This window comes from Xenia sp. Carnegie-2017, unplaced genomic scaffold (genome assembly GCF_021976095.1).
Source record: "Xenia sp. Carnegie-2017 unplaced genomic scaffold, XeniaSp_v1 HiC_scaffold_23, whole genome shotgun sequence".
Classification (NCBI taxonomy): Eukaryota; Metazoa; Cnidaria; class Anthozoa; order Malacalcyonacea; family Xeniidae; genus Xenia; species Xenia sp. Carnegie-2017.
The window spans coordinates 18,821,265-18,848,834 of NW_025813486.1; the positions used below are offsets into that span (position 1 = coordinate 18,821,265).

The window sequence follows — 27,570 nt, forward strand, 5'->3', positions numbered from 1 at the left end:
TGTGTAACTATGCATAAAAGAATTTCTTCTTCAAATGGTCAGTCATTGGAGTTACTTAGGCAATAATTAGCGAAGTGACTTGGAACACTAAGACAATTCATCCGACGTAGATAATAATTAACAGTTTTAACCATAACAAGTCAAATACATCAGATTATGGTGAGTTTACAAAATGGGTGCAAATTGTAGTTTGTGCAGTAACATCTCTAATTTAAGTTATATGTCAGTGCTAAATGAAGAATCAAGACATAACTTACTAATCTCTTAGATTTGTTATGTAATAAGAAAGGAATGTTATTATGTAATTATTATATTCTTACAAAATTAATCATTATTCATATTCATAATTATTTTAAGCAACAACACCTATAATTCCTACTTTATGCACCCAAACACTCTTATTTTGAATTTTATCTTGAATGTTTTCTCATCTTATAGCGGAGGTCCAAAGCCAGGAATGTTGTTGAAAGTTTGAGAACCTGAAACATAACGCCATTGTTTTAATATTTCTCCAAAAACAATCCATCTTCGACTGCATGTTTAATTTCTTTATTACAACAACTACATTTTACCTGTCACAGCTATTGGTACGGCACATGGTCCTTGAACTGGTACTGGCTGACAGTTCATCACCCACTGAGGTTTCACCAATCATTCCACTAAATTCAAGTCCGGACATTCATAATTATTAACAATAGAAAATAGTAGTGAAAACAACAATATCTCTTACCCAGGTATTTGAAGGTGCAATTAAGGTAATAGGTGCATGAATTTCAATGTCCCTTGCCCAATTCACTTGCATTTCAATGTCAATATGATAAGTACACTAAAATAATAAAAAATTTTTATATGAAAGATGTTTTCTCAGAAATGGTGAGTAAAGACATCATTACATACCTCTATATGGTCACCTTTTGTTGTTGGTTCAATTTTACCACCCGGAGATTTTAATTCCAAATCAATATCACTATCAAAGAATCAACCATTATAACTATACATTAGATATCAAACATTAATAGAATAGAAAGACCATCTAACCATTCTTTCTTGCTTTCTTTCTCGCAACCATCGTGAGCGACTCATACTGTATTTGTCAATGATATTAGTTTCTCAAGATCATCATCATCCTTTCCTTTTAAATGAATCACCTGCATTAACTGCAATGAAAAATTCTCTCAAAATCGTAAGAACATGATGTTTTCACACTTGGTTTCTTCTTTTAACCTTAAGAACAAAGTTTTCGATATCAACACTGGAATCGTTAACCACATCAACATGAATTCTTGCTGTGGATCCAGCCTCATAAACATCACTATCCAAACTAAAACAAAAACAATAAATTTTACAATTGTACTTTATTCCTACAACTGTGTAACAACTAAAGACTTTTCTAACCGAGCACTTAATTTCACATTTCCTCTGGGGATACAGCAACACAATCGCACTGTTTCTTCTTTCTCATGTGTTTCTGGTTGATAATTTAAATGAGATCTTGTGTCATTATAATCAATGGTTGGGTCACCTAAAAACCAGAAAGTATATGAGAGGCTGAATTTGTTTGTGATCAATTAAGCAACCTCATCTGTTAAACAACCTTCAACTTGTTATCAGAAGCTTCCATTTTGGCTTTAACTTTGTATTTTATATCTGCCTGCCAGTCATTTCCTTCATATGAATCTGGAGTTTTGCCTTTCATACAAAATGATCCTAAATTTAAACAGCTACAAGTTAGGAAAAACCAAAATTCTATTCTCAATAAAAGAATATCTTATGTACATGTATGTACATATTTCTCAAGAAATTCAAATTTATACATTGCAATATACATAATATTTTATATTTCATAACTGTATTAATTAGTACCAGGTAAGTCTTGTCTAAGAGGATATTGAAAAGGATATGCATAATGACCACATGGAATTCCATCTATATGTTAAAATATAAAATTTGAATCTACAACAAAAGCATTGAACCTGTATATTTATATAAATTTCAGTTATACCGTGATACTCAACCAATGTAAACTCGGTTTCAAAGAACTTTCGATCTCCTTTAACATTGCCTTCAATTGTTTCCCATTCAGTCGTTCCATCAGGTCCTTCACGACTAACATGTTTTACATAATCCCATTTGCCTATAATTATAGAAAAAAATTTATCTGTAAAAGTTAGAAAAGATGCAAAAACAACTTTAGTATTATAACACAGAATTTTCAGCCCAACTCAAACCCTGGTGTTGTTTTAACTCATATTTATAAGTTTTATTTTAAATAAACTTCATTTCTGTGATAAAAATTCGTCAAAAACGACAAAACAGTGTCACTTCACACTCAAATCAAAACCAGCAAAAAAAATATTTCAACAAAATACTCACATTTTTCATAACCTTTAATTTTGAGCTTTATTTCTTTAGCTAATGTTGGTTGGTTAATCCAGAGATAGACAGTCCTGCAAATAAACAAAAACTTTACATAAACTCTCTTTCTTCACATTATTCTCAACTTGCAATCCAGCAATGTTCGAGGGCATATACAAAAGAATATTTGTTTTATGAAAGAATGTTTTATGCTGTGCGGTGTTTGAAATTAAATGTAGATATAGATCTTCGCACTTTGTTGTACAATTTAAGCTGATGAGCTAATTGTCTCATGAACCTGAAAAATTCAGGTGACTCAACGGGATCAACAAAGTGCGAAGATCATATCTACATCTAATTTAGAATATTTGTTTGTTATGATACAGGCACCTGCTACTGTGAACAATGAAAAGTCAAGTTGATTTGATAGTTATTGATTGTAACAGAGAATGTTACTAAAGGTCACAGATCAATTTTTTGAAACAACATTACTTACCCATAAATTATGTCTCCACCGACGTACTCTCCTTTATTCGTACGAATTGAAATTTCGTTCATTATTTTTGATATAATTTATTAAAAAAGCTTTTATTTAATATAAAATTTGTCCCAAATGATTGCTAATCGAATATGACATGAAATAAAATAAGTTATCGCGATAATTATCAACGATTCCCTCGTTTGATGCGCATGGGTTATTCGACAATAAAGAATGGAAAATATGAAGGGATGGTCCTTCATAATACAAAAATCTTTATGTGCAAAGAAACCCGTGAAAATCTCGAGTCTCGTGACGTACTCGCGAGAGATAGAACTTCGTAAAGTTTCGTAAAATTACGTAACAAGTTCGTGTAAATTAATTAATTGATTAATATTTAATTAACTCTTGTTTCTAAATTATTTGTGTAAAAATGGCTGCCATAACAAGTTCTTCAAGTTGGAGGTTTTGCGGACATTTTAAGAGATGTAGAAGTTTGTTTTGTAAAATCGTTCAATGTAGAATAGAACGGTCAGTTACTAGTTCGGCGACGATAAGAAATTCTTCCACAAACGAAAACAATGAGAACAATAAACGAACGCGAGTTTTACGAGTGGCAATCATTGGAGAACCTAACTGCGGCAAATCAACTTTAGTAAATGGTCTTGTTGGTAATCAGGTTTCTATAGTAACATCAGTACCACATACAACAAGACAACGTACTCTTGGAGTTTGTACAGAAGGTAATGTAGTGTAGATGATAGATTTCCAGTTTGTAGATGTAGATCGTCCAGGTTAGTAGAGTCCTGAGGACTGTTGTTGTTGATGTTGACTGACGTTTCGACAACCTTAGCGGTAGTCATATTTAGAGTCAAGGTGAGCGAAATGTCAGTCAACATCAACACCAACAGTCGTTAGAACTCTACTAACCTCAACGATCTACATCCACAAACGTGTAGCAATACTCCAGGATTCAAACCATTTACTTTATAGTTAACAAGACCTACCATAAATAAGCTGACATTGTGTGGTTAATGGGTTCATAGGTGAAAGTCAATTGGTATTACTGGATACACCTGGAGTTGTTACAGCTGAAGATGGTAAACGTTTAAAAATGACAAAAGAACATTTACGCACTCCAGCTAGTTGTCTTGAAGAGGTTGATTTGGCTGCCGTACTCACTGACTCATCAAATAAATATCAACGTATAAGAATCCATCATGAAATATTGAATTTACTGGAAACCAAACCTGAACTGCAGACAATTTTGATTTTAAATAAGATTGATTTGATCAGACACAAAGTGAAACTTCTTCATTATTCTGCCGTTCTCACCAAAGATCGAGAAAAGGATAAATGGGGATATCTACCACAAGGAGGGATGAATAGGTTTGATCAGGTATTCATGGTATCTGCGCTATCTGGTGATGGTATTCAACAACTAAATGACTACTTGATTGCCAAAGCAAAACCAGATGATTGGCCGTATTCACCTGGTGTCACAACCGATCTCAATATTCAAGAACAAATAGCAGAAGTATTTCGAGGGAAATTATTAAGTCTATACAAACATGAAATACCTTGGCAAACCAAACAGGTACATTGAGCCAGCATACTTATTCACCATGATAATCATGAGTTTCCTAAATTTAACATCCTCTGTTTTCTTCAAATATTTTTCTTTAATGTAAATGTTTGAACCTAAGAGTACCATTGAATGTTTGTAGATGTAAATCATCCAGGTTTGATGAATGGACTGTTGGTGTTGACTTTGAACATGACTACCACTAAGGTTGTCGAAATGTCAGTCAAAAACAACACCAACAGTCCTCAAAATTAGACAAAGATGTGACAGTTTTAAGTATTCTAGGTAAATGTATTTTGTGAAGAAAATGAAGATGGCAGCTTGAAGGTTCATCAGAAGTTGTTTTGCCCTGTGAAAGTCAACGGCGATGTATTTTAGAAAAGTTTGGTGAACTTGAAAGAAGTGTGAAATATGAAATTGAAAATATGCTTGGTTGCAATGTTCAATTGACAATTGAAGTTGGAGTTTCTAAAGCGATGGTTAACAATCTTTTGCCGATGATTTAACAATTGTTTATGATTGTCATTCACATGTTAAATAAATATTCATATTCTTGTGCAGTAAATCAGAAAATATACTATAAATCTATGTCTTGTGAAGAAAATTCCTTTGGTATCAATGGTAAAATTGACTTGACCTAGATATTCAATTTTCTTCCATCAACCATTAAAATATATCTTCAGTTTCCATGTAAACTTTCACATATTTTTCTACCTTGTTTTTCTTTTTTTATTTGCTGAATTAGTTCTTCCTTTTTTCTTTGGTATTTGCATTTCATTGTCAATATCTTTGTCCTGCCTGGGTCGTTTTTTCTTTTCTTCCATCTCACGCATTTCCTACAATACATGATGTACATAAGTGTAGGAGAATGTAGTACATGGACACAGTAAGATAAAAGTGGGTTGGTTTATGGACCATGCTAAAAAAATATAAAACAACTGACCATTTTTGCAATTCTTTGTGCTTCAGTAACTCGCTCTACAAGCGCCATCACTTCCTCTTCAACGACGTCAAATTTTGGTAATCTTTTTCCAATCAATACCTCAATACGTTGATACAACTCAACGTCATACCTGAAAGGTAAATAAATAATTTATACACTCGTTATCTTGTGTAATAACGAATTACAAATATAATGGACTTACTGAGTGACAAATGTTATGGCTCTACCAGATCTCCCCGCGCGAGCTGTGCGACCAACACGATGTATGTAGTCCTGTAATAATACAGAAATTGATGTTTAGTGTACGTGAAAAAGAATAAATAATATTGAATGTGAAATATGTTGTTGGAATTATGAGTTCCTTTCTCATAAAAAATATTGACGTGTTTTTTTTAAGGAAAAAGTTTATATGTTTGTAAATGTAGATCGTCCAGGTTGGTATAGTCCTGAGAAGGACTGTTTTTGTTGATGTTGACTGACGTTTCGACAACCTTAGCGGTAGACATCTTCAGAGTCAAGAAGGACCACATCTGCAGATGGTCTACCGCTGCTGAAGTTGTAGAAACGTCAGTCAATATTAACACCAACACACAACAGTCCTTTTCAAGACTACATCAACTTGAACAATCTACATCAACAAGCATGTAACAATACTCCCAGGTTTAAACCTTTCATTTGAAAAAGTTTTCATCATTTACCTTGGAATGTGTAGGAATATCAAAATTAATGACAACATCAACATGAGGGATATCTAAACCTCGACTTGCGACGTCTGTTGCGACCAAGATAGATCTGGATTTTGACTTGAATTTATTCAAAGTACCAAGACGTTTTGACTGGTAATAAAAATGAATACATCATATAAATTTGTCATTGTTACTGATTGTTAGGAATCCAGGGATTGTGAAAAGTTTAAAGAGGAAACTGCTCTTTTATTCGTAATTTGAATCAATCACATAAAATGTTTCATATATTTGTTTTGTATTTCCATCAACGACATTTACTTAATTACACCACAATTCATATTAATATCATGTACAGTAGATGTCGAATAGCAGCGTGGGTAGGCTTAGTATTGCTAAGTTACAAAGGCTTATGAACCAAAACGTTGGTCGAAACGATGGTCTCCTTGCAAACACAGAGTAACTTTGTGCGTTACAGTGGTTTGAAGTTTACTATTGTCATCCCAAAATGGCAAAGCGTGTCGAGAGCTATATCTTCCATTGAAACGTCAATAATCAATATGCGACGTTCTAGTGCCCTCCGTATCTCAGAGTATCGTGAAGCATGCACCGAAAACAGATTTTTGCTTTCGAAAACAGTGCATTTGTTGACAAGAGTTCTTCTCATAAAATAAACTATAATATCCAAGAAAGTTTACAGTAAAAAATTCACCTGACTCATTTGTCCGTGTAGAGGAACGGCATGAAGACCAAGGTTACGCAGTAATAATGACGTTCTGTAAAATATATGAAAATGTCAGCTATGAACCTTTTCCTTGATGTAGAATAAAATGTAAAGTTGAAACAAGAATCTTACCTTTGCACATTGTTACAGGTACCACAAAACACCATAAAGGAATTCCCAGCGAGCTCATTTAAGATACTAACAAGATAACAGTCCTTAAAACAACACATAGTCAAATACGCAGGTAGTCAAAAAAGTTTTCTGTAATGATAGAAACAATTTTTATTTCACCTTGTACTTGCTTGGTATGAAAATATAACTTTGTAGAAGTTTTTCAACGGTTGTATACCTGTGATACATAAACAAGAATGAAATTGTAGGATACTGTTGGATTTTTTGATGGATATTAAGGGATAAACATGTGCAATGTTATAGGATACAAAGACACATCAACAAGGATTGGTTTAAATGCTTACTTTGTTGAAACTTCTACTTTAACAGGATCTTGTAACGATGCTCTCTGAAGTTTTTTCACCTGATTGGACGTAACATTGTGATGTTAGAATTTTATACGTACGAATAATTGCAAATCTGGTTTGTTTGTTTTTGAATAATTGCAACTTTAAACATGACTTTTCAGAGAAAATTCAACTTACCTTTTTTGTCATTGTAGCGGAAAATAAATATGTTCTTCTTTCTTTAGGAATCACTTTCAATAACTTGTCAACCTTTAGATGAAAGAAAATTAATATTAAATAAAACATATTGTTACATGTTTGTAAATGTAGATCGTCCAGGTTGATAAAGTCCTGAGAAGGACTGTTTTTGTTGATGTTGACTGACGTTTCGACAACCTTAGCGGTTGTCATCTTCAGAGTCAAAATTTTTGACGTTTTGACTCTGAAGATGACTCTGAAGATGACTACCGCTAAGGTTGTCGAAACGTCAGTCAACAACAACAAAAACAGTCCTTCTCAAGACTATACCAACCTGGATGATCAACATTTACAAACATGTAACGATACTCCCGGGTTCAAAACATTTACTTATTAAGAATATTGTGCGTGTAAAAGCAATTCAAAAACATTTTAAATTCCATATCCTAAGTTTGCATTAAGCACCAGTCATACTTACCTCTTTTTCAAAGTCCATGTTCAGAATTCTGTCTGCTTCGTCCATCACCTAAAATAGTTATCTTAAATTTACATCAAGTATTAAATAATAACTAAAATACTCATGAAACATTTACAAGTACTGGGGACTAGAGTGAGCACATGAAAAAATTGAAACATACCAAGAACTTCAAAGGTCTGAGATTGAATCCTTTCGTGTTTTCAAGATGGTCAACAATTCGTCCGGGTGTTGCTTTTAACCAATAAAACAAAAAAGTAAAATAAAGTGTTCAAATCAATAAATATTCAGTATTGATAGTTTCAATAAAAGTAGCAAACAGACCATGGAGATTGAACAAAATATTTTATTCAAACTTAATAATCAAGACTAGGTAGAGCATTGTTATTTTATGAAATGTCATGTTGGTTTTTGGGTAAAACAAAATCTTTAACACTATAATTTTGCTAAATGTCTATTTTATGTTTAGACCATTAGACTCGCTGGAGAATGAGTTTGTTGTAGTAAATTCTTACCGACAATAATGTGAGGTTTCTTTGCAAGAGCCAACGACTGTGACATCATGTCAATACCACCAATAATAACAGCTGAAACAATAAACATTATAGAAAATATGAGACATTTTATAGTTTACAGGACATCATGGGATATAGATAGCAATATATTGATATCTATACATAATACAAGCATAATATAAAACTGTTGAGTAGCTGTTATAACTTTCAAGCAATTGATGCTAAAATTCACATTTTTCATACATCCTCTAAATCAAGCTTTGATACAAATACCTCCATGCTAAAATCATGAAATTTAAATATAAAATATTACACTCAGAATGACCACATGACAATACTTACCACATTTCACACCAATTAAAGATCCCAAAGCTTCAAACTGCTCAGATATCTGAAATGCAAGTTCCCTTAAATAAAAACACATAAAAATGTCTTAACTAGCGATGTTTGGAAATTGGAAGTAATTATCTACAATGTGCATACCTTGTTGGAGTAAGAACCAAAGCAAAAAGTCTTTGAGGATTATCAAGTAATGTCTGAAGTATAGGTAAAGCAAATGCTCCCGTTTTGCCTGAGCCTGTTTCTGCTAAACCGATAATGTCTTTCTCTATGTTAAAAGACAATAACATTAATGATATTAAAGATTCAAATAATCCACAATACTCAGTTAGTTCGACTAACAAACCTTGCAATGCCAGAGGAATGCATTCTTGTTGAATTTTTGTGGGTTTTTTCCATCCGACTTTCTCACAAGCTTCACACAAAATATCTGTGACTCCTGAATAAAATAGCGCAATAAAACATTTCATACAGTTATTTATCGTATCATCCCATTTAAAAAGAAAACTTAACGCTTACAAGGTCTTTAAAACTAGAAATTTCTTCCTTTTCAGCGAGGTTTTCCTCCATTTCATCCGCCATGCTGAAAACGTAAAATATTTCGCGAAATTATTGACGGGACGCTTCGGCATGACCACAGTTACCATGGTTACTGAACGCGTTGCTAGGTAACCATCATGGCGGACAAGATGATAAAATCGTATTTGTCAGAATAAACCTTTTAAAATCTATTCGTGGTTGAAAAAAAATCATGAAAATTACTGCAATCTGTCATAAATGTTACTGCTTATAAACAGCAGCTATTGATTGTCATTTAAAGTCGTTATTATGACGACAACATTGCCTGTAATTCGTGTTGTATGTAATGATGAAATTGACGGTGAACAGTTGTTGGTACAATCCAGAGAAAATACAGATGAGTTGATAAAAAAATCGAAAAAAATTAGTGGCTTAGTAAATGAACAGGTATAAAACTGCTGGTTAAGTCATCATTCCTCTACTTTATGAAGCTTATTTGAACGAAAATTTTCTCATATTTAAAGGTGGAGAATGTTAGGGAAAGTCAAGTGAAACTGCAAAATCTTTTTGATGAAATAAACTTGGCAGACGAAGAGGTGAATAGCATGATAGCTGCTTTGATTATTGATGGCTATCTTTAAAAAATCATATTTACATAAACATTTAGCTCGATCTGCAAACGGTAGACTCCGTAAAGAACATTGTAGAAAAAAGCGAAGATTTGATTGTTTTTGTGCAGGTAATTTAAAGTTATTTGCAATGCGGAAAGCGTAAAAAAATCCAGGATTACAATAACGAAGAAAATAAATTTGTATTCATTGATTTGACAGATCATATTAAAAGTTCGTAATGAACTGGTTTTTGCTCGTTTGGATGTTGAAAAAGCAAAAAAATTTAAAAGGAAAGTACGGTGTTATTTCTTAATAGAGGATCTTGAAATTATTAAACCGTTTCGAAATTTTAAGAAACGATAGCATTTGTGTGTTTTTCAGTCAACAAATGTAGAGAAGGCAAAAAAAAGACTTAGATGGCTAGAAAATCGTTTAGAGAAGTTACTTGTCGACTGCGATAAAAAAGCAAGAAATCTTATCAAATGCAATTCCTGCAATGATCTTAAAGAGACACTTTCGCACACTTACATCGCTACATGCGACGAAGAACAAGTCTCATCGCCAAGATATGAAAGAATGCTTTCTAACGTCGGGAGTTATTATAAAATATCGCATAGCAAGCTGCAGAAAACTTACGCTGTCACTAAAACAGTTCTTGACGACAGCCAGAAATTGTTGCATTATGGTAAGAATTCATACAAGTACATCAAGGCTATGAAAGGACTCTCCATTTTCACATTGTGTGGTAATCTTTTCGTTTTTAGACGCAATGAAACTTTCTTGTGATGATATCAAACAAAATAACAGTGAAATTGCTGCTAACATTCTTGAACAAAGCGATGATACTTTTAAAGATTCATTAGAAAAACAAACTTTGCTTCCCGTCATCGTGAAGACATCACCATCGGATGATAAACGTGTTGATTTAGAAAATGATGAAACTGACAGTAATTGCCGCTTACAAAATGATATATTTAAAAAGACACAGAAACGAAAAAGTATTTACTTTCTGTTATTGAATAATCCAATCATTGATTTACTATTTGCAGTTGCGAAGTCAGCCTGCAAGTTTAATGTTGCGATGTAAAATTAAGAACGGCGACATTTCCTTAGAAATATCTTGTTTTCAAAGCTTTGAACACAGAAAAGTTAACATTACACGACCAAATTTGTGGGCTGGCTATACATCTGACTATTTGTTAAAAACTAACGTTATTTAATTCTTTAAAAGTTCTTCCTAAAGTATGAGAATCTTTTCGTGTTCAAGGTGAAAGGAAAATATTTTTATTGTCAAGCATTGGTAACGTTCATAGATCTGAATATTGTCCCTTTCTTTTGTCGAATTTACATTCGTTTTTAAACTAAAGTTTAAATGGTAGTTTTAAAGTGAAGTTTCATTGTTACTAAAAAGAATCGCTAATGCCAAAAAGGCAGAGTTGAAACCCGCAAAGTTTACTGGGAATGTTATGGAAATACATATGTAATTATTGAAAGGATTACACATTGAATGAAGATATGATCTTCGCACTTTGCTGGACAATTTAAGCAATTGTCTCATGAACCTGAAAAATCCCGTTGAGTCACCTTGCATATAACATTCTTTCATAGGATTACACATTATTGAAAGGATTTTGTTATACATTTGTTTTGTATGTTCGTGTAGAAAACCATTATTTACACCTGAAATCCTGTGGAAAGAAAAGTTAGAAAACGTTAGAACTGTCAACGATATACATGTAAGATTAATATGTTTACCTATTTGAAGATGAAGATCGTCCAGGTTGGCATAGAGTCAGAGAAGGACTGTTGTTGTTGATGTTGACTGACGTTTCACTTTACTCTAAAGATGACTACCGCTAAAGTTGTCGAAACGTCAGTCAACATCAACAACAACAGTCCTTCTCAGGACTATACCAACCTGGACGATCTACATTTACAAACATGCAACGATACTCCCGGGTTCAAACTACTTAATTCATCAATACATCTTAGATATAATCATTTTCTTTATACTGAAAGAGAATAACTTATTTTACAAGTGATTCTCATACATCTAATTTTTTTGCGTTTTAGAATCTTACTTTAAAAAAACTTTACACGAAACTTCACAATATTTATGATGTTATTGAGCGAGTTACAAAAGCTTCAATCAATGCTGAAAAGAAAGATGAAAAAGTGAAAATAAAAACGAGAAATACTGCCAGTATGTAGAAAAATATGTAAATTCTTCAAAAGAATCCTTCATGATGATTTTTTCAATTCAAGGTGTCAACAGCACCACGAAGGTCACCAGCAAAATTTCGGGAAGCGATTCATGTCAAGATTCAATGGTAGGAAATCTTCATGTTTATCCCAACTGAACTTTAAAGGAGTAGTCAGACCTTAACACAACTTTCACTCATATGAAAATGTATATTGTTCTTACCTCTCTCGCGAAGTCCTAGGTGTCCAATTCAAATTTAACTCGAGAAATAATGCCTTAAATAATGTGCATTTTTGCCTCTTGTTCGATCGCCATTGTGTACATGCAAGCGAAGCCGCAGTCCAGCAACGGTTTTTCGTCGCTCCATCGATCGAAATTTCAATCTCTAATTTCCCGTCGAATCTTGATCTACCTCAACCGAAATTACTGCATAAATTTTTGAATTTTCATCTGACACCGGGAATCTTGAGTGTTAATTGTCATTGATCACCATCTTTTGATTATCAATAAATTCATAAGTCATGTTTATACATAATTTCCCATCGTTATAGTTCGGTAATGATACCACACCTGAAGTTTCAGACAAACTCTCATTAAAAATCAATGAAATTATTCCATTTGAAAGAAATAACGACCAGAAATCGACGAAGGTGAAACAACAGTCCGTGCACTAGCTTTCATAATGGAACAAACTCTAAGAAAAAGTGTTTTTTTAGAAAACAATATTTCCACGAAGCTCAAGTGTGTGGTGTCTCAGTAGGTGCTCAGCAGGCGGTCAAGTGGTGAAAAAAATCAAAACCAAACCGCCAGTTACTTTAAATAGAACACAACTCATTCTCGCCAAGGTTTAACAGAAAACGTCCATTTTAAATTATACATCAACATTCTCAATGACCATCAAATATAAGCATTGGGATTTTTTTTTAATTAGAAAAACATGGAAAATAATGAGGCTACTGCAAAACAATTGGCAATGTATGCGATAAACATTAATTATGAAAATTTTCTAGTCATAGAACTTTGTTTATTACAAAATAAATTGGTACATTGATTTCAATCAAATGATCCTTTAGACAAGAAGCGATGTTATGGCGGCCTTCTATTGTATATAAGATGATCCGAACAACGAAAGGTTTGTAATCATACTCAACATCTACAGTACGATGATAGTTTAAAATAGATTTCTCTTTCCGTCAGTTCTAAAGATCTTAGAAACCCAACAACAGCAATGGAATACGACGCGGCAATCTGATGAGAAATGGGACAGGGTTAAATGGCTGATTGGATCAAATGGTATTTTTCAAAGAACAAAGGAACAATCGTTGCGTCTTTGAAGGTTTGAATACAAACAATTTATCTGATGTATCAAAAGAATTCTTCCGTCTTATTGATTATTTGCAGTCACTCAGTTTCTTAAGATGTCCAGAAGAAGAAATTGGAAAAACCCTTGGGAAATTTGTAAGAAAAATATTCGTTATTTGAAGATTTGAAGACTTATCAAATTCATTTTTGTCTTATAATGTCATTAGATTGAAACAACTGACGATCCGAGAATTTTATATGAAGCAGGACGAGCTTTGATTTTAACAGGTTGTAACAGCAGATGTTTAAAAGTACTTTAAAATAACGGCTTTAAATTATTTCATTATTAATGGAAATATAACCGCGGTACTTGGCATCTTTTATGCATTCATTTTCCATGGAAAAGTTACAATAACTCATTAATTAAAGCATCATTACTTGACGCTAATTATCGTTTCTTTAGGTAATTGGCATCCATCGGCCATCACCATAATTTACAATGTGTTGAAGAACGGTGAGGACAAATAATTTCTGTCGATAATTTTATCAGAACTGAAGCAGAAATCGTTACAAATAATGAAATAAAATTCTTTATCAGGAAGTAAAAGACTAAAGGAGGAAATATTAAATGATTTATTTACGGTGGAAAACATCCCCTTTTTTGAAAAGGTTCTCGTAAATCCTTCTTTCGTTCATCAATAAGATAAAGTTTATGTAAGAAAAAATGTATAATCTTCCCAGAGCGAGGAGCTACCGTATCAAAATATTCTTATGATCCTTGAGAAGTTAGTTGAAGACGAAGATGAAGACGAAAATCTTGCATTTCTAAGTTCGTTATGTCTTGGTAAACTATTTGTCCTTCATCCTCTCGCGAAAAATCATTTAATAAAAGTGATCAAGAAAAATACACTCAATCCAGCTCAAAAAACCCAGGTACGTGACAACGTTGGGGAGGGGAGGGGAGGGTGAGTAGACGACGTGTCAAATACGCAATACTTAATGTAATGTTTGTTTATCTAGGTTTTTGATCTGTTAGTTCGTCAGATGAATTGTAAAGATATTAGCATTGTCGAATCTTTATTTCATGAGCTAAACACATCCATTGACTGGAAGGTATTCACTATTTATATTGAACCTATCTTACAAACGACGTAGTCTTTAAGTAATCATTGTATTTTTTCAAGGTTCGTGTCCAGGCTTGCGACCTTCTAATGTTTATCGGTAAATGACGTCTTTTATTATAGTAGTCACGTGTCCTGCTCGCGCTATACATTCCGTTGTCTAGGTAACCGTCACGTACTTGTTAAAGACGCGAATGAAATTTTCGAGGTACTTCAGAGGTTACTGTGGGATCATCCATATCAAGAAGTGAGATCAAAAGTCGCTGAATTACTTACTACGTTAGAAATGAGAAAAAGGGGATGTAGCCTCGTTCTAAGGTAAATACATCTAGTATAGCTCGGTTTCTGATTGGTTGTCTTTATATTGTTGTTTGTCTGTTTGATATATCATCAAATGTTTGTTGGCTCTACGTTAACATATCTAGGTGACTGTAAGGTTAAGATAATTATCATTAATATATCATCAAATTTGTTTTTAGACGTCTTGAAGACAGTAGAGAAACAGTACGTGCTAGAGCCGTCATTTCTATGGTAACTGATTTGAATGTTTCGTATATAGTACATGGGACTGGCGTTTGTTACTTACAGGCAACGTTATGTAGTTCTTCATAAACCTCCAATGTATTCTTCATCATACAGCTGTAACCATCATTCACCTCTCTATATATATATCTATACACGCAAAGTTAGTTCTTTGTTATCCTTTATTATCCTTCATCATACCACAGTTACCATCATTCACCTCTCTATATATATATCTATACACGCAAAGTTAGTTCTTTGTTATCCTTTATTATCCTTCATCATACCACAGTTACCATCATTCACCTCTATGTATATATATATACACGCAAAGTTAGTTCTTTGTTATCCTTTCTTATCCTTCATCATACCACAGTTACCATCATTCACCTCTATGTATATATATATACACGCAAAGTTAGTTCTTTGTTATCCTTTCTTATCCTTCATCATACCGCAGTTACCATCATTCCTTTTAGTTATCCTTTCTTATCCTTCATCATACAGTTACCATCATTCCTTACAGGCAACGTTAGAAATGAAGGGAGAAAAGGAGCTTAAAGCCCTTTTGGATATCTTGGTTTTAGACTCCAGTGTGTACACGAAAATACAGGTCAGTGTAATGATCGGTCCAGTTTGTGACGTATGTGATGAGATCATGTGACGTTTCCTACTTTTAGGTTGTGCGTCTATTCAGTCATATGAACTGGAATGATGTGAGAATTTTGAGAAGTTTGAAAGAACGAGAAAGAGGAGAAGGAATCTTAGCAAAGTGAGAATTTTTACGACGTTATGATTTGGTTGAGAAGAGTAGAATTTTCACCTTTGGGTGTTCATTTTAGAGAAGCGAAGAAGGCATTGGAGAATTTAACATGACGTAACTCAAGTTCGAAGTTCGAGATAAAATTCGCCATAATTTCACTTCATTTTTTTCCCAGCTGGCAGATATTCGTCCATGTTCATTTTTTTGTGGGATATTCTCCATTGTAGAGTTCACATTTAAAAAAATCAGTGAATTTCATTGTAAATTAGTATAAAATAATACAACAACAACAATAATCATACTCACTGACAACGTGACTTTTACAATAAATAAAATAAAATGAATGTTATCGTGTTCATGAGAAATTTTTACGATCGAATTTCAAAATATTCACTCACGTTTCCACTCAAAGGTATTACAGCGGTCAGCTTCCTCTCTCTGATATTTCTATCCTCGGGTGTTTGACCTCGGATATTTCTATCCTCGGATATTTATTTCTCGGATATTTCTACCCCGGGTGTTTTGTCTCTCGGATATTTCTATCCTCGGGTGTTTGATCTCTCGGATATTTCTATCCTCGGGTGTTTGACCTCTCGGATATTTTTATCCTCGGATGTTTTATCTTTCGGATAATTGTTCCGACCAATGGCGCTCTTCTCAAATGTTAATCAACGTTATCTGTACAATTTTCCTATAAATGAAAACCGTGTAGAAGTTCTAACAAATTAACCAAACTAATAAATTATAGGAACAAGAAAACGAACCGAAGAAGTCTCAGGAAAAATTTCCTCCACAATGGTATCCAACAAAGTGTAAAAAACCTAGAAAGAAAACATATCTAGCCAATGAAAACAAACGTAGAATTAATTGTAAAAACGACATCAGATTACAACTGATACTAACTTGTCTGTTAAGTTGCTCATGTTGTAACAGTTCAAATATAGCGGTCAGTCCTTCGTTACATTTCTGTTTCCCCAGCAGTTTGACCAAGGGACCTGGTAACAAGTAAACCGTTAATAAAAAAACGACTAGTGAGAAATGATATTCGCGTCATTACCTGGAAAAAAATCCAATAATTCCCGTAGAGTTTCATCTCTCCTCTCCAATTTATCCTCCTCTGTCCTAGTGAAAAACCATTGGAAAGATTAGGATAATAAAGGATGTTAAGCGAGTGAAAGCAATAGCTTACCTGGGAAGGTCATTATCGTAAAAAACAGCGTCTAAATAATGCAAAAATTGTGAATTACACAACTTTACAGCAAAAAATGACCAAATTCACTGACCTCTAAACATATGAATAACTGGAACGAGATGATACTCATGCATTTCACTGACCTCTAAACATATGAATAACTGGAACGAGATGATGTTCATGCATCGCAAGATTGATTTTATAAGCTAGGTATCTAAGAAAAAAACAAGATATAGATGGATTTGCGCATTCATTACGGTACAATAATGGATAGAATTTTAATAAACAGAAATCACCTTTCTACAAAGTCATTGAAAGTATTCTGAGCGACGATTTTTAAGCACAAGAAGAGATTTAAAGTCCATGTTCGTATTTGAAACAAATTGATCGCTAAAAAATAAAAGTAATGGTTAATAAAAAGACGACGAAACAATAAACATTAATGTACATACCCAAATAAAGAATATAATCTGCTGGATTTTGCAAATGTAAAACATGGTTTGATTTCGTAAATGACACTGAAAATATAGACATACACAATGGTTGAGTAGTGGATCAGTAGGGTTAAATATGTACAATAAAGAACAATTACAATTTCTCGGGGATTGCATTTGATTTATTTCATTATCATTGCTGCAGTGTGAACCAACCTACATACGTATATAAATGTATCATGAAGAAGCTACAATACATTACTAAGAATCAACTCAAGTTTTTTACAGAATTCTCCATGTTTGCAGCTGTATCTCTTTCGTATTCTTTTCTTTGAAGATTAGGAGAGCCCGATACAGGAGTACTTTTGCCTGAAGCTGGCCTGAAATAAACATTCATTGTAGTTAAATCACAACGACAGATAAACAAGTTCTATTCAACGAGAAATATTTACTTCGTCGATGCAAAAAATGTATTCAGAAACGTCTCCAAATTTTGTCCTTTCTGTAAAAAAGACACAAAAAATCTTCACCAATCACATCAACGTTATCCTTCACTGCACAAAAAGAACATGAAAATAAACTAACATCTTTATACTGGTGCTTAAATTATCCTCGGAATCAATTAAGTTGTCTTATTTGATTTTGTAATCAAACGAGATTTGACAGAGCTTTATACAGAAGACCAAGACAGCTCGAGGAATTGTGATGAGTAACCTTAGAAAACCAAACAATACAAACCTCTTTCTTCAACTTTGTAGCCACTGATTTCAATTTTCTTCCTAAATCACCAAAACAAAACAAAAAAGTATGCTGTTCCTCGCCTGCCAGCAAATCTTAAGGTCTGACGTTCATTACCTGCAAGTTTCCCCACAGTATCAGGAGCAAACATGCTACTAAACTCTTCATCAGGAGAAAGAAAACGATAAAGCAATTCACTGCCGCGTATCAGCGGATTACGCACTAAATCCTAGCAACAGAAATTGCGTTAGAAGTCGGGGAGGGAGGAGGGTTAGTCAAGAAAAAAAACAGCCATTTCTTTATGAACATATACCTGTAAATAGTACATAAAAGAATTGCGATAGTTTTCAAAGATTTCCGTAGCTTGTCTAGATGACAACGTGGAGTTTCTCTTATTTGGTAGAACAACTCCACCGAAATCACCTAAACAATAAAAAAGATGTTTTAAACGAGCTTTGCTTGAATAAGATAACTGAATAGCATGGTACAAGGTAGACGCATTTATGAATATTGGGTAAAGATTCACGACTGAAACATGAGAAGGTCATACCTAGATCTCAAAATTATTTCGACAGAGAGGCAAAGCCAGCCAAATTTATTAATCCAAACATGCATACGTTTTTGTGTTTTTGTAAAACAATGAACGAAATACATTTTGTCGAAAAATTTCCATTTCATCGCAAACTTTTGTAAATTGCGTACCATGAAATTGCGTGAGTTTATTGTGTAAAACATAGAACTCCTTATGTTCCCTGAAATAAAAATTTACAATATGAAAGGATCACTGAGGAACATTGAAGGATTTGATTATAAAGTTCAACTTTACCTCTTAACGTCCCATGTCGGAATATCCTCGTTAGATTCGCACTCGGAGACGGATATGACGTATGAAACCAACTGAAACATGAGAAAAGCCTGAGAATGAATTTGAAAGCTTTAATGCTTCGTAAAAAGATCTTTCTTGCCTCTTTTGAACCATTTATATTAAAAGCAACTTTGGGAATTTTTATTTTCCATGTACTCATATCTCGAACGCTTGTTATATCGTCTTGTAGCAACTCAGGTTCAATCGACAAATTTTCTAACAGCTCATCCTAAAAATTCACCAATAGATTTATTATCTTCATGACAGGCCCTTATGGGTTTTTTAACACTAACCCTAGGCCCCCTCGTGATTTCTGTTGATAATATCCCAAGCTCCCTTGTGCGTTTTTTTAATACTATCCCCGGGCCCTTAAAGGATTTTGATGATAGTGTAATGTTATCAAGCTGTTATTTTCAAACTGAGGTTGTTCTACATATACAAGTTGAGCAAACAAGTTAATTTAAAATAAAAGAGGACAATAATATTTGTAAACAATACCGATGTTTCATCGACCATGATTTGCTCAAAGGTTTCAACAACATCATCAAATTTCTCGTTCATTTCTTCACCTGTTCTCATAGGAAAATAACAATTCTTAAATATTTTTTGCGTTCACTGCTACGAAGATAGATGAAATAAGATGATAACATTGCTCATTACCTTTCGAAGGAAATATAGAGGTAAACAATTTCCTACCATTTGTCGTTTTTCTTTTAAGATTTCTATCAAAGACAGAGATAAGCAAATGAAATAAATGAAATGAACAAACAACGAAAAGTTCTTTCACCTTTGCGACGGTTTTGTAAATGGCTGATCACTCTTTTACCACAAATCATGAAGAAATACTGAAGTATAGAAGTTCATAAACAAACTATGGACTCACAAACAGTTTTAAAATATTGTCGTTTTCCACCAACCTGGTCACTTTGATGAAATAAAGGTAGGTAAATATGTTCTAAGAGATCAAAGACGTGCTCGTAAGCTCTGTAACAAAGATATTTAAATTTAGACAACGTTAAGATCGAAAATATGTATCTTTTGAGAGCAAGTCCATGTCGATTCTTAGCTCGAGCTATTCGTGTATTTTTGTGCTCGTTCAAAGAAAAACAATCAAGGAGATAATTTTGATGAAAGTTTTGTACAGCCAGAGAATATTTTCGTGTTGGTTTCGTCATTGGCATTCATATTTCTTACCTGTAGAGAGGTGTTGCCATTTCCAAAGGAGTAAGTTGATCAAATGAAGACTCCAACACTAAATAACGACCAGTTTTGTTTGTATATTGCTACGTATATTGACTGATATAGAAAAATATTGTTTCAAAACCTTTTCTGAGACTTGCAACAATGTCCTCGTCAAATTCGATGAAATCAGGAGAGCCTTTCACAAAATATTTACCGTATAATGTATTTGCCTGTAAAATAATCAGGGATTATTTTTTGCTTTTCCCAATGTCATGATTTACCCCTCAAAACCCTGCCACAAATGTCACGATTTACCCCTCACAATCCTGCCACTAAATGTCATGATTTACCCCCCACAATCCCTGCCACAAAATGTCACGATTTACCCCTCAAATCCCTGCCACAAAATGTCACGATTTACCCCTCACAATCCCTGCCACCAAATGTCACGATTTACCCCTCACAATCCCTGCCACCAAATGCCATGATTTACCCTCACAATCCCTGCCACCAAATGCCATGATTTACCCTCACAATCCCTGCCACCAAATGCCATGATTTACCCTCACAATCCCTGCCACCATTTACCCTCACAATCCCTGCCACCAAATGCCATGATTTATACCCCTCACAATCCCTGCCACCAAATGTCATGATTTACCCTCACCCCTGCCCAAATGTCATGATACCCTCACAATCCTGCCACCAAATGTCATTATTTACCCCTCACAATCCTTGCCACCAAATGTCACGATTTACCCCTCACAATCCCTGCTACCAAATGTCATTATTTATACCGCACAATCTCTGCTAAGCAAAAGCAAACCTCTTCAATTAATTTTTCTTTATCTTGGTGGGTAAGATTAGGAACGAGAATTCGTTTATTGAAATCGTCTAAAACATCAATAAAATAAAACGTTTCCAAGACACATAAGACCTGAAACAAATCAAAGATCTTCATACCTAAAGATAAACAAAATTGTAAAACTTTCAAGGAACCCTGATCCTTCATGAATTTAATAAAATGAAATAAAACAGGAGGATTGTTGATGATCTGAGGCATTGTGCATTGAAGAGCCTAGTAAAGGAGCATAAAGGGATTGATGAGGTTATAGGGGTTTACACAAGTACATAAGAAAACAGATTTATACATTAAAAGGAGTTTTCCCGCGTGATTTAGCAAATTTTGCGAGTACTTCCACTTCGTCTGTCTTCGGTTCCAAAGGTTCTTCCATCTAGCAGTGAAAACAACAGTTTAAAGGAGAAATATATGAAGTGATTTTAAAAATAATCACTCACAGATTTCTTATCCAACAAGATCAAAAGAAGTTGATTAACAAAATCCTAAAACGAAAAAAATTCAAACAAAAACAAGCTCGTGGAAAATAACGGAAAACTCAACAATCAATACCGGTTGAACTATGACATCTATCCCAGTCGTAAATACACCATAAACCAAGAGTTCACCAAAGAGACCACAGGCGCTCCTAAAGAGACAAACATTACATGAAGTTCATGATACGCGAACTAAAATAAATTCCCAAGTCCTTTACCTTGATTGTAATGCAGACCGAGGTAAAACATGAGGTAATAAAGAATGAAGAAGTTGACGCTGATATTGACGTTCATTCCATTTACTATACAAAGCTTTATGTACATTCAAACCATTTTCTCTCAGTAATAACAACGTTATATCCTTGCTGTTGGTATAAGAATCTGAATGATAAAGTTTCATTTTCATGTTTCACGAGCACAAAATTATGAATGTTTTTGAACACACTTACTTTCTCTAAGTTTTCTTCGTACTTTTAGATAAGAATCAAGATGTTGTAAGAAGTTTTTTACAAGTTTCTTTATAACGAGATCGGTGACATCAACCTACGTCATATGACGTAAGAACAAGAGTAAGGGACGTGATGTAAACACTACTTTACGTCAATAGAGATCATAGGAAACCTTTATCAATCGACGATACACAACGGAAAATATGTGTCTTAGAGACTTTCGTAGCTCATCAACTAATCTTTCGTCTGAGCTTAACTTTTCCCTGTCGTTTGTAAATGAATGAAGTCTTTAGATTAACGAATGTTTAAATGAAGAGAAAAACAAACTTACAAACCTGTACCAATAGTATACGTAATTTTCTAAGAGAAGATCCAAAAACTAAGAGAGAAATAGGTTTAGAACTGTGAAGGAAAATAGCTTTAGAACTGTGAGAGAAATAGCTTAGAACTGTGAAAGAAATAGCTTTAGAACTAAGGAAGAAATAGCTTTAGAACTACGAGAGAAATAGCTTTAGAACTGTGAAGGAAAATAGCTGTAGAACTGTGAAGGAAAATAGCTTTAGAACTAAGAGAGAAATAGCCTTATAACCACAAAAGAAATAGCTTTAGAACTAAGGAAGAAATAGCTTTGGAACAAGGAGAGAAATAGCTTTAGAACTAAGGAAGAAATAGCTTTAGAACTAAGGAAGAAATAGCTTTAGAACTAATGAAGAAATAGCCTTATAACCACAAAAGAAATAGCTTTAGAACTAAGGAAGAAATAGCTTTGGAACAAGGAGAAATAGCTTTAGAACTAAGGAAGAAATAGCTTTAGAACTAAGGAAGAAATAGCTTTAGAACTAAGGAAGAAATAGCTTTAGAACTAAGGAAGAAATAGCTTTAGAACTAAGGAAGAAATAGCTTTGGAACAAGGAGAGAAAAAGCCTTAGAAATGACAAAGAAACTCAGCAGAAAAAGTCTAAACACATTTTTAATTTTCCAAGCGATATAAAAGTCGTTAAAAACCTCTTCAATGGCATCGTCTATTGCTTTGTTCATTTTAAGATTCCTCCAAGGCTGCAAAGCATTAAAAATTAAGATAGAAGGTAATATGTCATGCCTTCCCATCCCAAGAAGTTCCCCTTGTTGTGCACCAACAACACATTATATCCCCTTTATCCCTTCCCATCCCAAGCATTTCCTACTTCTTCCCTCATATTGTGCACCAACAACATGTTACATCCCCTTTATCCCTTCCCATCCCAAGCAGTTCCTACTTCTTCCCTCATATTGTGCACCAACAACATGTTACATCCCCTTTATCCCTTCCATCTGAAGCAGTTCCTACTTCTTCCCTTATATTGTGCACCAACAACATGTTACATCCCTTTTATCCCTTCCCATCCCAAGCAGTTCCTACTTCTTCCCTCATATTGTGTACAAACAACATGTTACATCCCCTTTATCCCTTCCCATCCCAGCAGTTCCTACTTCTTCCCTCATATTGCATACAAACAACATGTCATAACAATGAAACTACACATGGTGAAAAAATATTCAGTTACAATCCATGAATGAAGGTAATTAACACATTTATCCTCTAGTTGAAGTACTGCAAGCTGTAAACATTATCTTTCTGTACTCAAACATATGTATAACACAGACAAATAGTATAAAAACATGTTTAGAGCTACTTTGATTATAATAAGGTCACTTGCCTCAAGGTCAAATTCAGATATTTCTTGCCTTTATAAAATAAACGCACACAGATAAGATAACTAAGAAAACCATGCTATATTTACATCACATCAACATATATATTTTTGAAAGCAAACATGCATTCAAAAATTTCAAAAATCAAGTGTTTTTAAAATTGCTGCTAATTAGAAATTATACATATAAATGTTTGTAGATGCCATATCCAGGTAAGGGTACTTCTGAGAAGGACTATTGGTGTTGGTATTCATTAAAATATTTAAATATGGATGGCAACCTTCACTTTACTCTTTATTAAAAACATTGAAACATCAGTCAACATTAACACCAACTGACCTTCTCACAACTCCTCAAAACACCGCAATCAACATATTCAATAATTTAACCTTACTGCCAAGTTCAAACCATTCACTTTATCAACATACCTATGTCGCTGACATTTAAACTTCTGACAAACTGAGCAACGAGCCATTGAGATGTTATCGCTGATCTGTTTTGGCTAAAATATCAAGTTTGTTATGTCAAACTATAAAATATGTCAAGGGGCAAAGGAGTTTAGATACCTTATTACGGAGCTTTTGAAAAAACCAAAAACTTGGGACAAATGGAAAATTACTGAAAAAAAATAATAAGAAATTCCTTGTTAATTTTACTTCAATGTTTAAGTAAACTTAAAGTTATAAAAGATACACTTACATCAAGATAACATAAGCAAGTCCACTGCCAACTAACAATGCCCAAAGACAAGTCAGCATACTAAGATATCTAAAAAAATAATGAAATACCTAAAACAAACAATATATAAACAACAATAATATTTTTGGTTCAATATTTAAGTCCATATAAAGTATTTAATGGGAGGATCGGATCCTTGAAGGATTCTTGAGCACTTGAAGTTGAGGCCAAGAATTTTACTTGTTTTAGCATATTATATATTAGAAGATTTCGTCCGAAATGGACGATAAAATTTTCATTACTTTTTAATTATAATTTAAATACATTGATAGTAAAACAAAGATTCGTGCAGAAGCTCCTTTGCATAGTTTTGAAGAGGATTGTCTCAACAATGATAATCAATTTAAAACTATTGTAAACATTGCACGTACTATCTTATACTACATACAGGCCTAGAAATACAAAATTTCAACCGTTACAAAGTGTTACCTCAGCATTAGACAACTGATGATCAAAAGCGTAAAGAAAGAGCCAATAATAATTGGCTGAATTGAAAACACTTCTCGGACTATCTCGTCCTCTTCCGTCTTTTTCAAAGTCGCCATTTCTTGTATCAACAATTGCTTTCATCCATTGAAATATTGATCTTTCATAATTTCATTCAATAAACAATCACGCTCAGCAATCACGCGCAGTTCCGTTTGTCCACGCGCGACCTCCACATATGGGGAGACAGGGGGGGTCCCCGAAGCCCTAGGGCATGGGACCACATGAGACCCTGAGGCAAGGCGCCTGGGGGTGAAGTCTTATAGATTTCAATGGTGAAGCCTTAGTTGAACTACAGTTCAATAAACTTGTTATTTTGTTTATTCTCCAGTTGAAATTCTAAATTTAAGTCTCCAGAAAAATAAATATGTACATATGAAAACAATATATTTTTCAATAAATATGTGATGTTTTAAAATGATTTGAAATCAAAATTACAGGACTAGATCTTGGAGGCTGACTGTACCACTATACTATTTATTTTTGCTCCAAAATATATAAAAACACTTCATAAACTGTTTTTAAAATATAAAGCTGTAGAGTCTGAAGGGTCTTTTCTTTTGAGCGACTCATCAAAATATATCATTTTGAAGATATTTCCTATCGTCCTATTGCGTTCAACTCTCGCGATAGTTGACAAGAAACACAAGGACTGCAGAAGAGAGAGCACATGGCATCGTTACATAAAGTACCCTAAAATAGAGAACATAAAATCTTTTAATATGTTGAAAATTCAAATTTGAAAGATATTTGATGAAATGAATAAAACCTGAATTCCATTTTCAATCCTCAGTTTAGTACGCATTGCAAATAAAGAGCCAGGACAGACTGGTAAACAACAATTTTCACTCATGCGCCGAGAAAGACTAAAAAGTGAGCAAAATGGACAGAAAAAACCAAAAAGACCTGAAAAAAGGTTAAGAATAATCAACTTATTCACACCAATGGTGAACAATCAAGCCTTCAACATACATGACTCGATGTCTTCAAAACATCCAAAACTCCTGTTGACCAGTATCTTGTTTGAACTGCAGAAAATTGTGTTGTGACGACAGGAACAACTGGAGTTGTCATACTTCAAATACTTGACAAAACAGAGCAGTTGAGCTAGTTCACATTCAAGCACGCGTAACTCTATTAGCAAGTATAAGCCAAGTCATGCTTCAACAATACTTACAAACTGTGAGAAATATTCCAGCTAAGAACGAAAACTACAAGAACAAGTGCAAAGTGTTCACTCTTGAAAAGTTCGTGAAGTTTCGAAGGACGAAATTCGTTGCCAGGCAACACGAAAACAAATATTATTTGATTGTCGGGGTAAAATTTTTGTTTGGTTATGAAATTCAAGGTTTTTGCTTTTATGAATGCACATAAATACCAATGATGCAATAAAGAAGGACTTAAGAACCTTGACATCTTGATTATGATGCGTGATCTAGCGAACAGATGCGCTGATGATCGCTGAATAAAATTTGCAATTTATATTAAGTGCACTTGAAACAGAATGAGTCAGCATTTCAAGAGTATGTTCATCTTTTAATGATTAAAGTACGAGATATAATGAGTAGATAAAGTAGAAAAGATAATGATAGTATTTTCTATATATCAATAGCACAATGATAAGATGAGAGACATCGAGATGTATAGTAAATAAACAGAATATTTCAGTAGGCGAACATTTATCGTCCAATAACATCAAGCTCTCGAGACATTTGACAAAGAGCACAAGTTCCACAGCATGTCACAGCAATGGCATCGTTGCATAGATCACCCTAAGGAAAATCGCAATACAATAAACTAAACAATGAAACAAAACAAAGATGAAAGCGCGGGTCTTGCTCAAACCTGAATGTTCTGCTCTCCACGAAGTTTAGCACGCATTGCGAGCAATGCACCTGGGCAACAAAGTGGGAAGAGACACGACTCTCCCATTCTTTGTGCAACCTGAATAGCAAGACAACAAGGGCAGCAGTAGCCACAAAGACCTAAACATTAAATATGATCATCGATTAGCCATAAAGAGGTAAAATAAAATGACAGGACACAGAGTTTACATGTCTTCATGTCATCAAAGCAAGAGAACAATCCACTGTTCCAATCTCTCTGACCACCAGGTTGTGTGGTAACAGTCACAGTTTGGGTAGTATACTGAGTCGTCATCTAAAAATATACAACAATACGCAAAAATTGGCTAGACTGCAGTTTTGGCTGTTTAGCGGACACCCGAAGCGCTTATATCGGGAGCGCGGGCTCGTCTTCTTAGGGTTATATGATAGGGTTTGGGTCAGCGTCCAAGGTGTCCGCTAAATTGAAGTAGTCCACAAAAATTTTGTATGCCATCATCTTGCTTTGTTGATTTGAAATACTTCGAGCAGCCGCAATGTTCATATGAAATGAACCATAAACGACACGTTTCAATCAAGGATTACTTTGAACCTTGACAATGGCATTGAGAGAGAGAGTGCGGATGTTTTAGAAACGATAAAACGAACAGTACATGTTTATGATTTACATAATATGAATTAAAAACATGTGAACAAACGGCAAAGTTTTGATCATACTTTTCATTGTTCTTTGTGTTCACCGTAGAATTAGGAGTCACGTTATTTATAAACACACTGGCACTGTAATTTTGTACTTAATTTCAAAGCTACGTACAATTTCG

At 34.0% G+C, this 27,570-nt stretch overlaps 6 protein-coding genes and 2 long non-coding RNA genes across 15 annotated transcripts; 2 read left to right on the top strand and 6 right to left on the bottom strand.

Annotated features, from left to right (window-relative positions):
- Positions 1–96: 96 nt before the first annotated feature.
- On the bottom strand, positions 97–3,261 carry LOC124449298 (arrestin domain-containing protein A-like). The gene is given in 13 exon segments (XM_047000232.1): positions 97–479; positions 573–647; positions 650–659; positions 731–826; positions 1,086–1,157; positions 1,225–1,321; positions 1,396–1,493; positions 1,496–1,522; positions 1,595–1,707; positions 1,864–1,926; positions 2,003–2,134; positions 2,374–2,447; positions 2,852–3,261. Coding segments are annotated over 13 exon segments (966 nt in total). The 5' UTR covers positions 2,914–3,261; the 3' UTR covers positions 97–432.
- Positions 3,256–5,022, top strand: LOC124447694 (GTPase Era, mitochondrial-like). The gene is given in 4 exon segments (XM_046998668.1): positions 3,256–3,576; positions 3,880–4,430; positions 4,704–4,767; positions 4,770–5,022. Coding segments are annotated over 4 exon segments (1,080 nt in total). The 5' UTR covers positions 3,256–3,266; the 3' UTR covers positions 4,925–5,022.
- Positions 4,908–9,472, bottom strand: LOC124447692 (probable ATP-dependent RNA helicase DDX47). The gene is made up of 16 exons (XM_046998666.1): positions 9,273–9,472; positions 9,100–9,193; positions 8,898–9,021; positions 8,757–8,821; positions 8,415–8,486; positions 8,063–8,133; positions 7,903–7,950; positions 7,425–7,496; positions 7,245–7,303; positions 7,060–7,117; positions 6,901–6,983; positions 6,757–6,820; positions 6,060–6,197; positions 5,564–5,634; positions 5,362–5,491; positions 4,908–5,254 (listed from the first exon to the last, which is right to left on the bottom strand). Exons 1-16 carry the CDS (start codon positions 9,333–9,335, stop codon positions 5,129–5,131), a joined length of 1,338 nt encoding a protein of 445 aa, XP_046854622.1. The 5' UTR covers positions 9,336–9,472; the 3' UTR covers positions 4,908–5,128.
- Positions 9,412–16,143, top strand: LOC124447695. Of its 3 annotated transcripts, XM_046998672.1 has the most exons (26): positions 9,412–9,719; positions 9,797–9,868; positions 9,940–10,011; positions 10,103–10,177; positions 10,265–10,568; positions 10,648–10,881; positions 11,547–11,619; positions 11,957–12,086; positions 12,149–12,213; positions 12,638–12,736; positions 12,803–12,931; positions 13,018–13,061; positions 13,160–13,218; positions 13,284–13,422; positions 13,488–13,544; positions 13,616–13,676; positions 13,852–13,902; positions 13,987–14,057; positions 14,130–14,321; positions 14,409–14,501; positions 14,573–14,609; positions 14,674–14,827; positions 14,989–15,040; positions 15,558–15,644; positions 15,712–15,803; positions 15,874–16,143. In XM_046998672.1, the coding sequence occupies exons 14-26, from the start codon at positions 13,360–13,362 to the stop codon at positions 15,905–15,907; spliced, it is 1,044 nt and encodes a 347-aa protein (XP_046854628.1). In that variant the 5' UTR covers positions 9,412–9,719; positions 9,797–9,868; positions 9,940–10,011; positions 10,103–10,177; positions 10,265–10,568; positions 10,648–10,881; positions 11,547–11,619; positions 11,957–12,086; positions 12,149–12,213; positions 12,638–12,736; positions 12,803–12,931; positions 13,018–13,061; positions 13,160–13,218; positions 13,284–13,359; the 3' UTR covers positions 15,908–16,143. The 3 variants fall into 3 exon arrangements, with proteins under 3 accessions (XP_046854628.1, XP_046854627.1, XP_046854629.1); XM_046998671.1 differs by having other exon boundaries at positions 10,103–10,568; positions 11,957–12,213; XM_046998673.1 differs by lacking the exons at positions 12,638–12,736; positions 12,803–12,931; positions 13,018–13,061 and having other exon boundaries at positions 10,103–10,568.
- Positions 16,030–19,628, bottom strand: LOC124447693 (sorting nexin-14-like). Of its 2 annotated transcripts, XR_006948799.1 has the most exons (19): positions 19,522–19,619; positions 19,124–19,252; positions 18,985–19,055; positions 18,861–18,910; positions 18,472–18,581; positions 18,276–18,387; positions 18,159–18,199; positions 17,873–17,922; positions 17,707–17,800; positions 17,579–17,636; positions 17,439–17,504; positions 17,283–17,376; positions 17,130–17,200; positions 16,984–17,014; positions 16,852–16,916; positions 16,698–16,789; positions 16,559–16,615; positions 16,307–16,485; positions 16,030–16,246 (listed from the first exon to the last, which is right to left on the bottom strand). XR_006948799.1 is itself a non-coding variant. In XM_046998667.1 (18 exons), exons 1-18 carry the CDS (start codon positions 19,600–19,602, stop codon positions 16,459–16,461), a joined length of 1,299 nt encoding a protein of 432 aa, XP_046854623.1. In that variant the 5' UTR covers positions 19,603–19,628; the 3' UTR covers positions 16,030–16,458. The 2 variants fall into 2 exon arrangements, 1 of the variants encoding a protein (XP_046854623.1); XM_046998667.1 differs by having other exon boundaries at positions 16,030–16,485; positions 19,522–19,628.
- A 4-nt stretch (positions 19,629–19,632) lies between these two features.
- LOC124447691 (sorting nexin-14-like) lies at positions 19,633–25,041 on the bottom strand. Of its 2 annotated transcripts, XM_046998665.1 has the most exons (20): positions 24,849–25,041; positions 24,381–24,449; positions 24,248–24,299; positions 24,110–24,183; positions 23,687–23,714; positions 22,995–23,045; positions 22,325–22,368; positions 22,162–22,252; positions 21,990–22,083; positions 21,759–21,921; positions 21,617–21,692; positions 21,505–21,549; positions 21,357–21,440; positions 21,169–21,283; positions 21,032–21,099; positions 20,348–20,435; positions 20,218–20,275; positions 19,941–20,007; positions 19,811–19,868; positions 19,633–19,745 (listed from the first exon to the last, which is right to left on the bottom strand). In XM_046998665.1, exons 1-20 carry the CDS (start codon positions 24,962–24,964, stop codon positions 19,642–19,644), a joined length of 1,545 nt encoding a protein of 514 aa, XP_046854621.1. In that variant the 5' UTR covers positions 24,965–25,041; the 3' UTR covers positions 19,633–19,641. The 2 variants fall into 2 exon arrangements, with proteins under 2 accessions (XP_046854621.1, XP_046854620.1); XM_046998664.1 differs by having other exon boundaries at positions 21,032–21,283.
- On the bottom strand, positions 20,553–20,859 carry LOC124447713. The gene is made up of 2 exons (XR_006948810.1): positions 20,794–20,859; positions 20,553–20,734 (listed from the first exon to the last, which is right to left on the bottom strand). It is a non-coding gene; the product is annotated as an uncharacterized LOC124447713 (long non-coding RNA).
- Positions 25,042–25,463: 422 nt separating the features above from the next.
- LOC124447706 lies at positions 25,464–26,487 on the bottom strand. Of its 4 annotated transcripts, none has more exons than XR_006948802.1 (3): positions 26,083–26,487; positions 25,675–25,989; positions 25,464–25,598 (listed from the first exon to the last, which is right to left on the bottom strand). It is a non-coding gene; the product is annotated as an uncharacterized LOC124447706 (long non-coding RNA). The 4 variants fall into 4 exon arrangements; XR_006948804.1 differs by having other exon boundaries at positions 25,675–25,771; positions 25,878–26,487; XR_006948803.1 differs by having other exon boundaries at positions 25,675–25,811; positions 25,878–26,487.
- Between the last annotated feature and the right edge of the window lie 1,083 nt (positions 26,488–27,570).

What these genes read in the sequence shown, in the direction of transcription:
- LOC124447691 (XM_046998664.1), bottom strand. Translation starts at nt 24,964, where the DNA reads ATGGCGACTTTGAAAAAGACGGAAGAGGACGAGATAGTCCGAGAAGTG. An exon ending in TACGTATACTATTGGTACAG is followed by an intron (nt 22,253 to 22,324) that starts GTTTGTAAGTTT and finishes TACAAACGACAG; the next exon opens with GGAAAAGTTAAGCTCAGACG. An exon ending in ACGAAGAAAACTTAGAGAAA is followed by an intron (nt 21,922 to 21,989) that starts GTAAGTGTGTTC and finishes TTTATCATTCAG; the next exon opens with ATTCTTATACCAACAGCAAG.
- LOC124447693 (XM_046998667.1), bottom strand. Translation starts at nt 19,602, where the DNA reads ATGAGAACAGGTGAAGAAATGAACGAGAAATTTGATGATGTTGTTGAA. An exon ending in TCATGGTCGATGAAACATCG is followed by an intron (nt 19,253 to 19,521) that starts GTATTGTTTACA and finishes GTGAATTTTTAG; the next exon opens with GATGAGCTGTTAGAAAATTT. An exon ending in TAAACTCACGCAATTTCATG is followed by an intron (nt 18,582 to 18,860) that starts GTACGCAATTTA and finishes TTTATTGTTTAG; the next exon opens with GTGATTTCGGTGGAGTTGTT.
- LOC124447692 (XM_046998666.1), bottom strand. Translation starts at nt 9,335, where the DNA reads ATGGCGGATGAAATGGAGGAAAACCTCGCTGAAAAGGAAGAAATTTCT. An exon ending in TTTAATTGGTGTGAAATGTG is followed by an intron (nt 8,487 to 8,756) that starts GTAAGTATTGTC and finishes TTATTGTTTCAG; the next exon opens with CTGTTATTATTGGTGGTATT. An exon ending in TACACGGACAAATGAGTCAG is followed by an intron (nt 6,198 to 6,756) that starts GTGAATTTTTTA and finishes TTTTATTACCAG; the next exon opens with TCAAAACGTCTTGGTACTTT.
- LOC124447695 (XM_046998671.1), top strand. Translation starts at nt 13,360, where the DNA reads ATGGCTGATTGGATCAAATGGTATTTTTCAAAGAACAAAGGAACAATC. An exon ending in GAAAAACCCTTGGGAAATTT is followed by an intron (nt 13,545 to 13,615) that starts GTAAGAAAAATA and finishes TAATGTCATTAG; the next exon opens with ATTGAAACAACTGACGATCC. An exon ending in ACATCCCCTTTTTTGAAAAG is followed by an intron (nt 14,058 to 14,129) that starts GTTCTCGTAAAT and finishes TAATCTTCCCAG; the next exon opens with AGCGAGGAGCTACCGTATCA.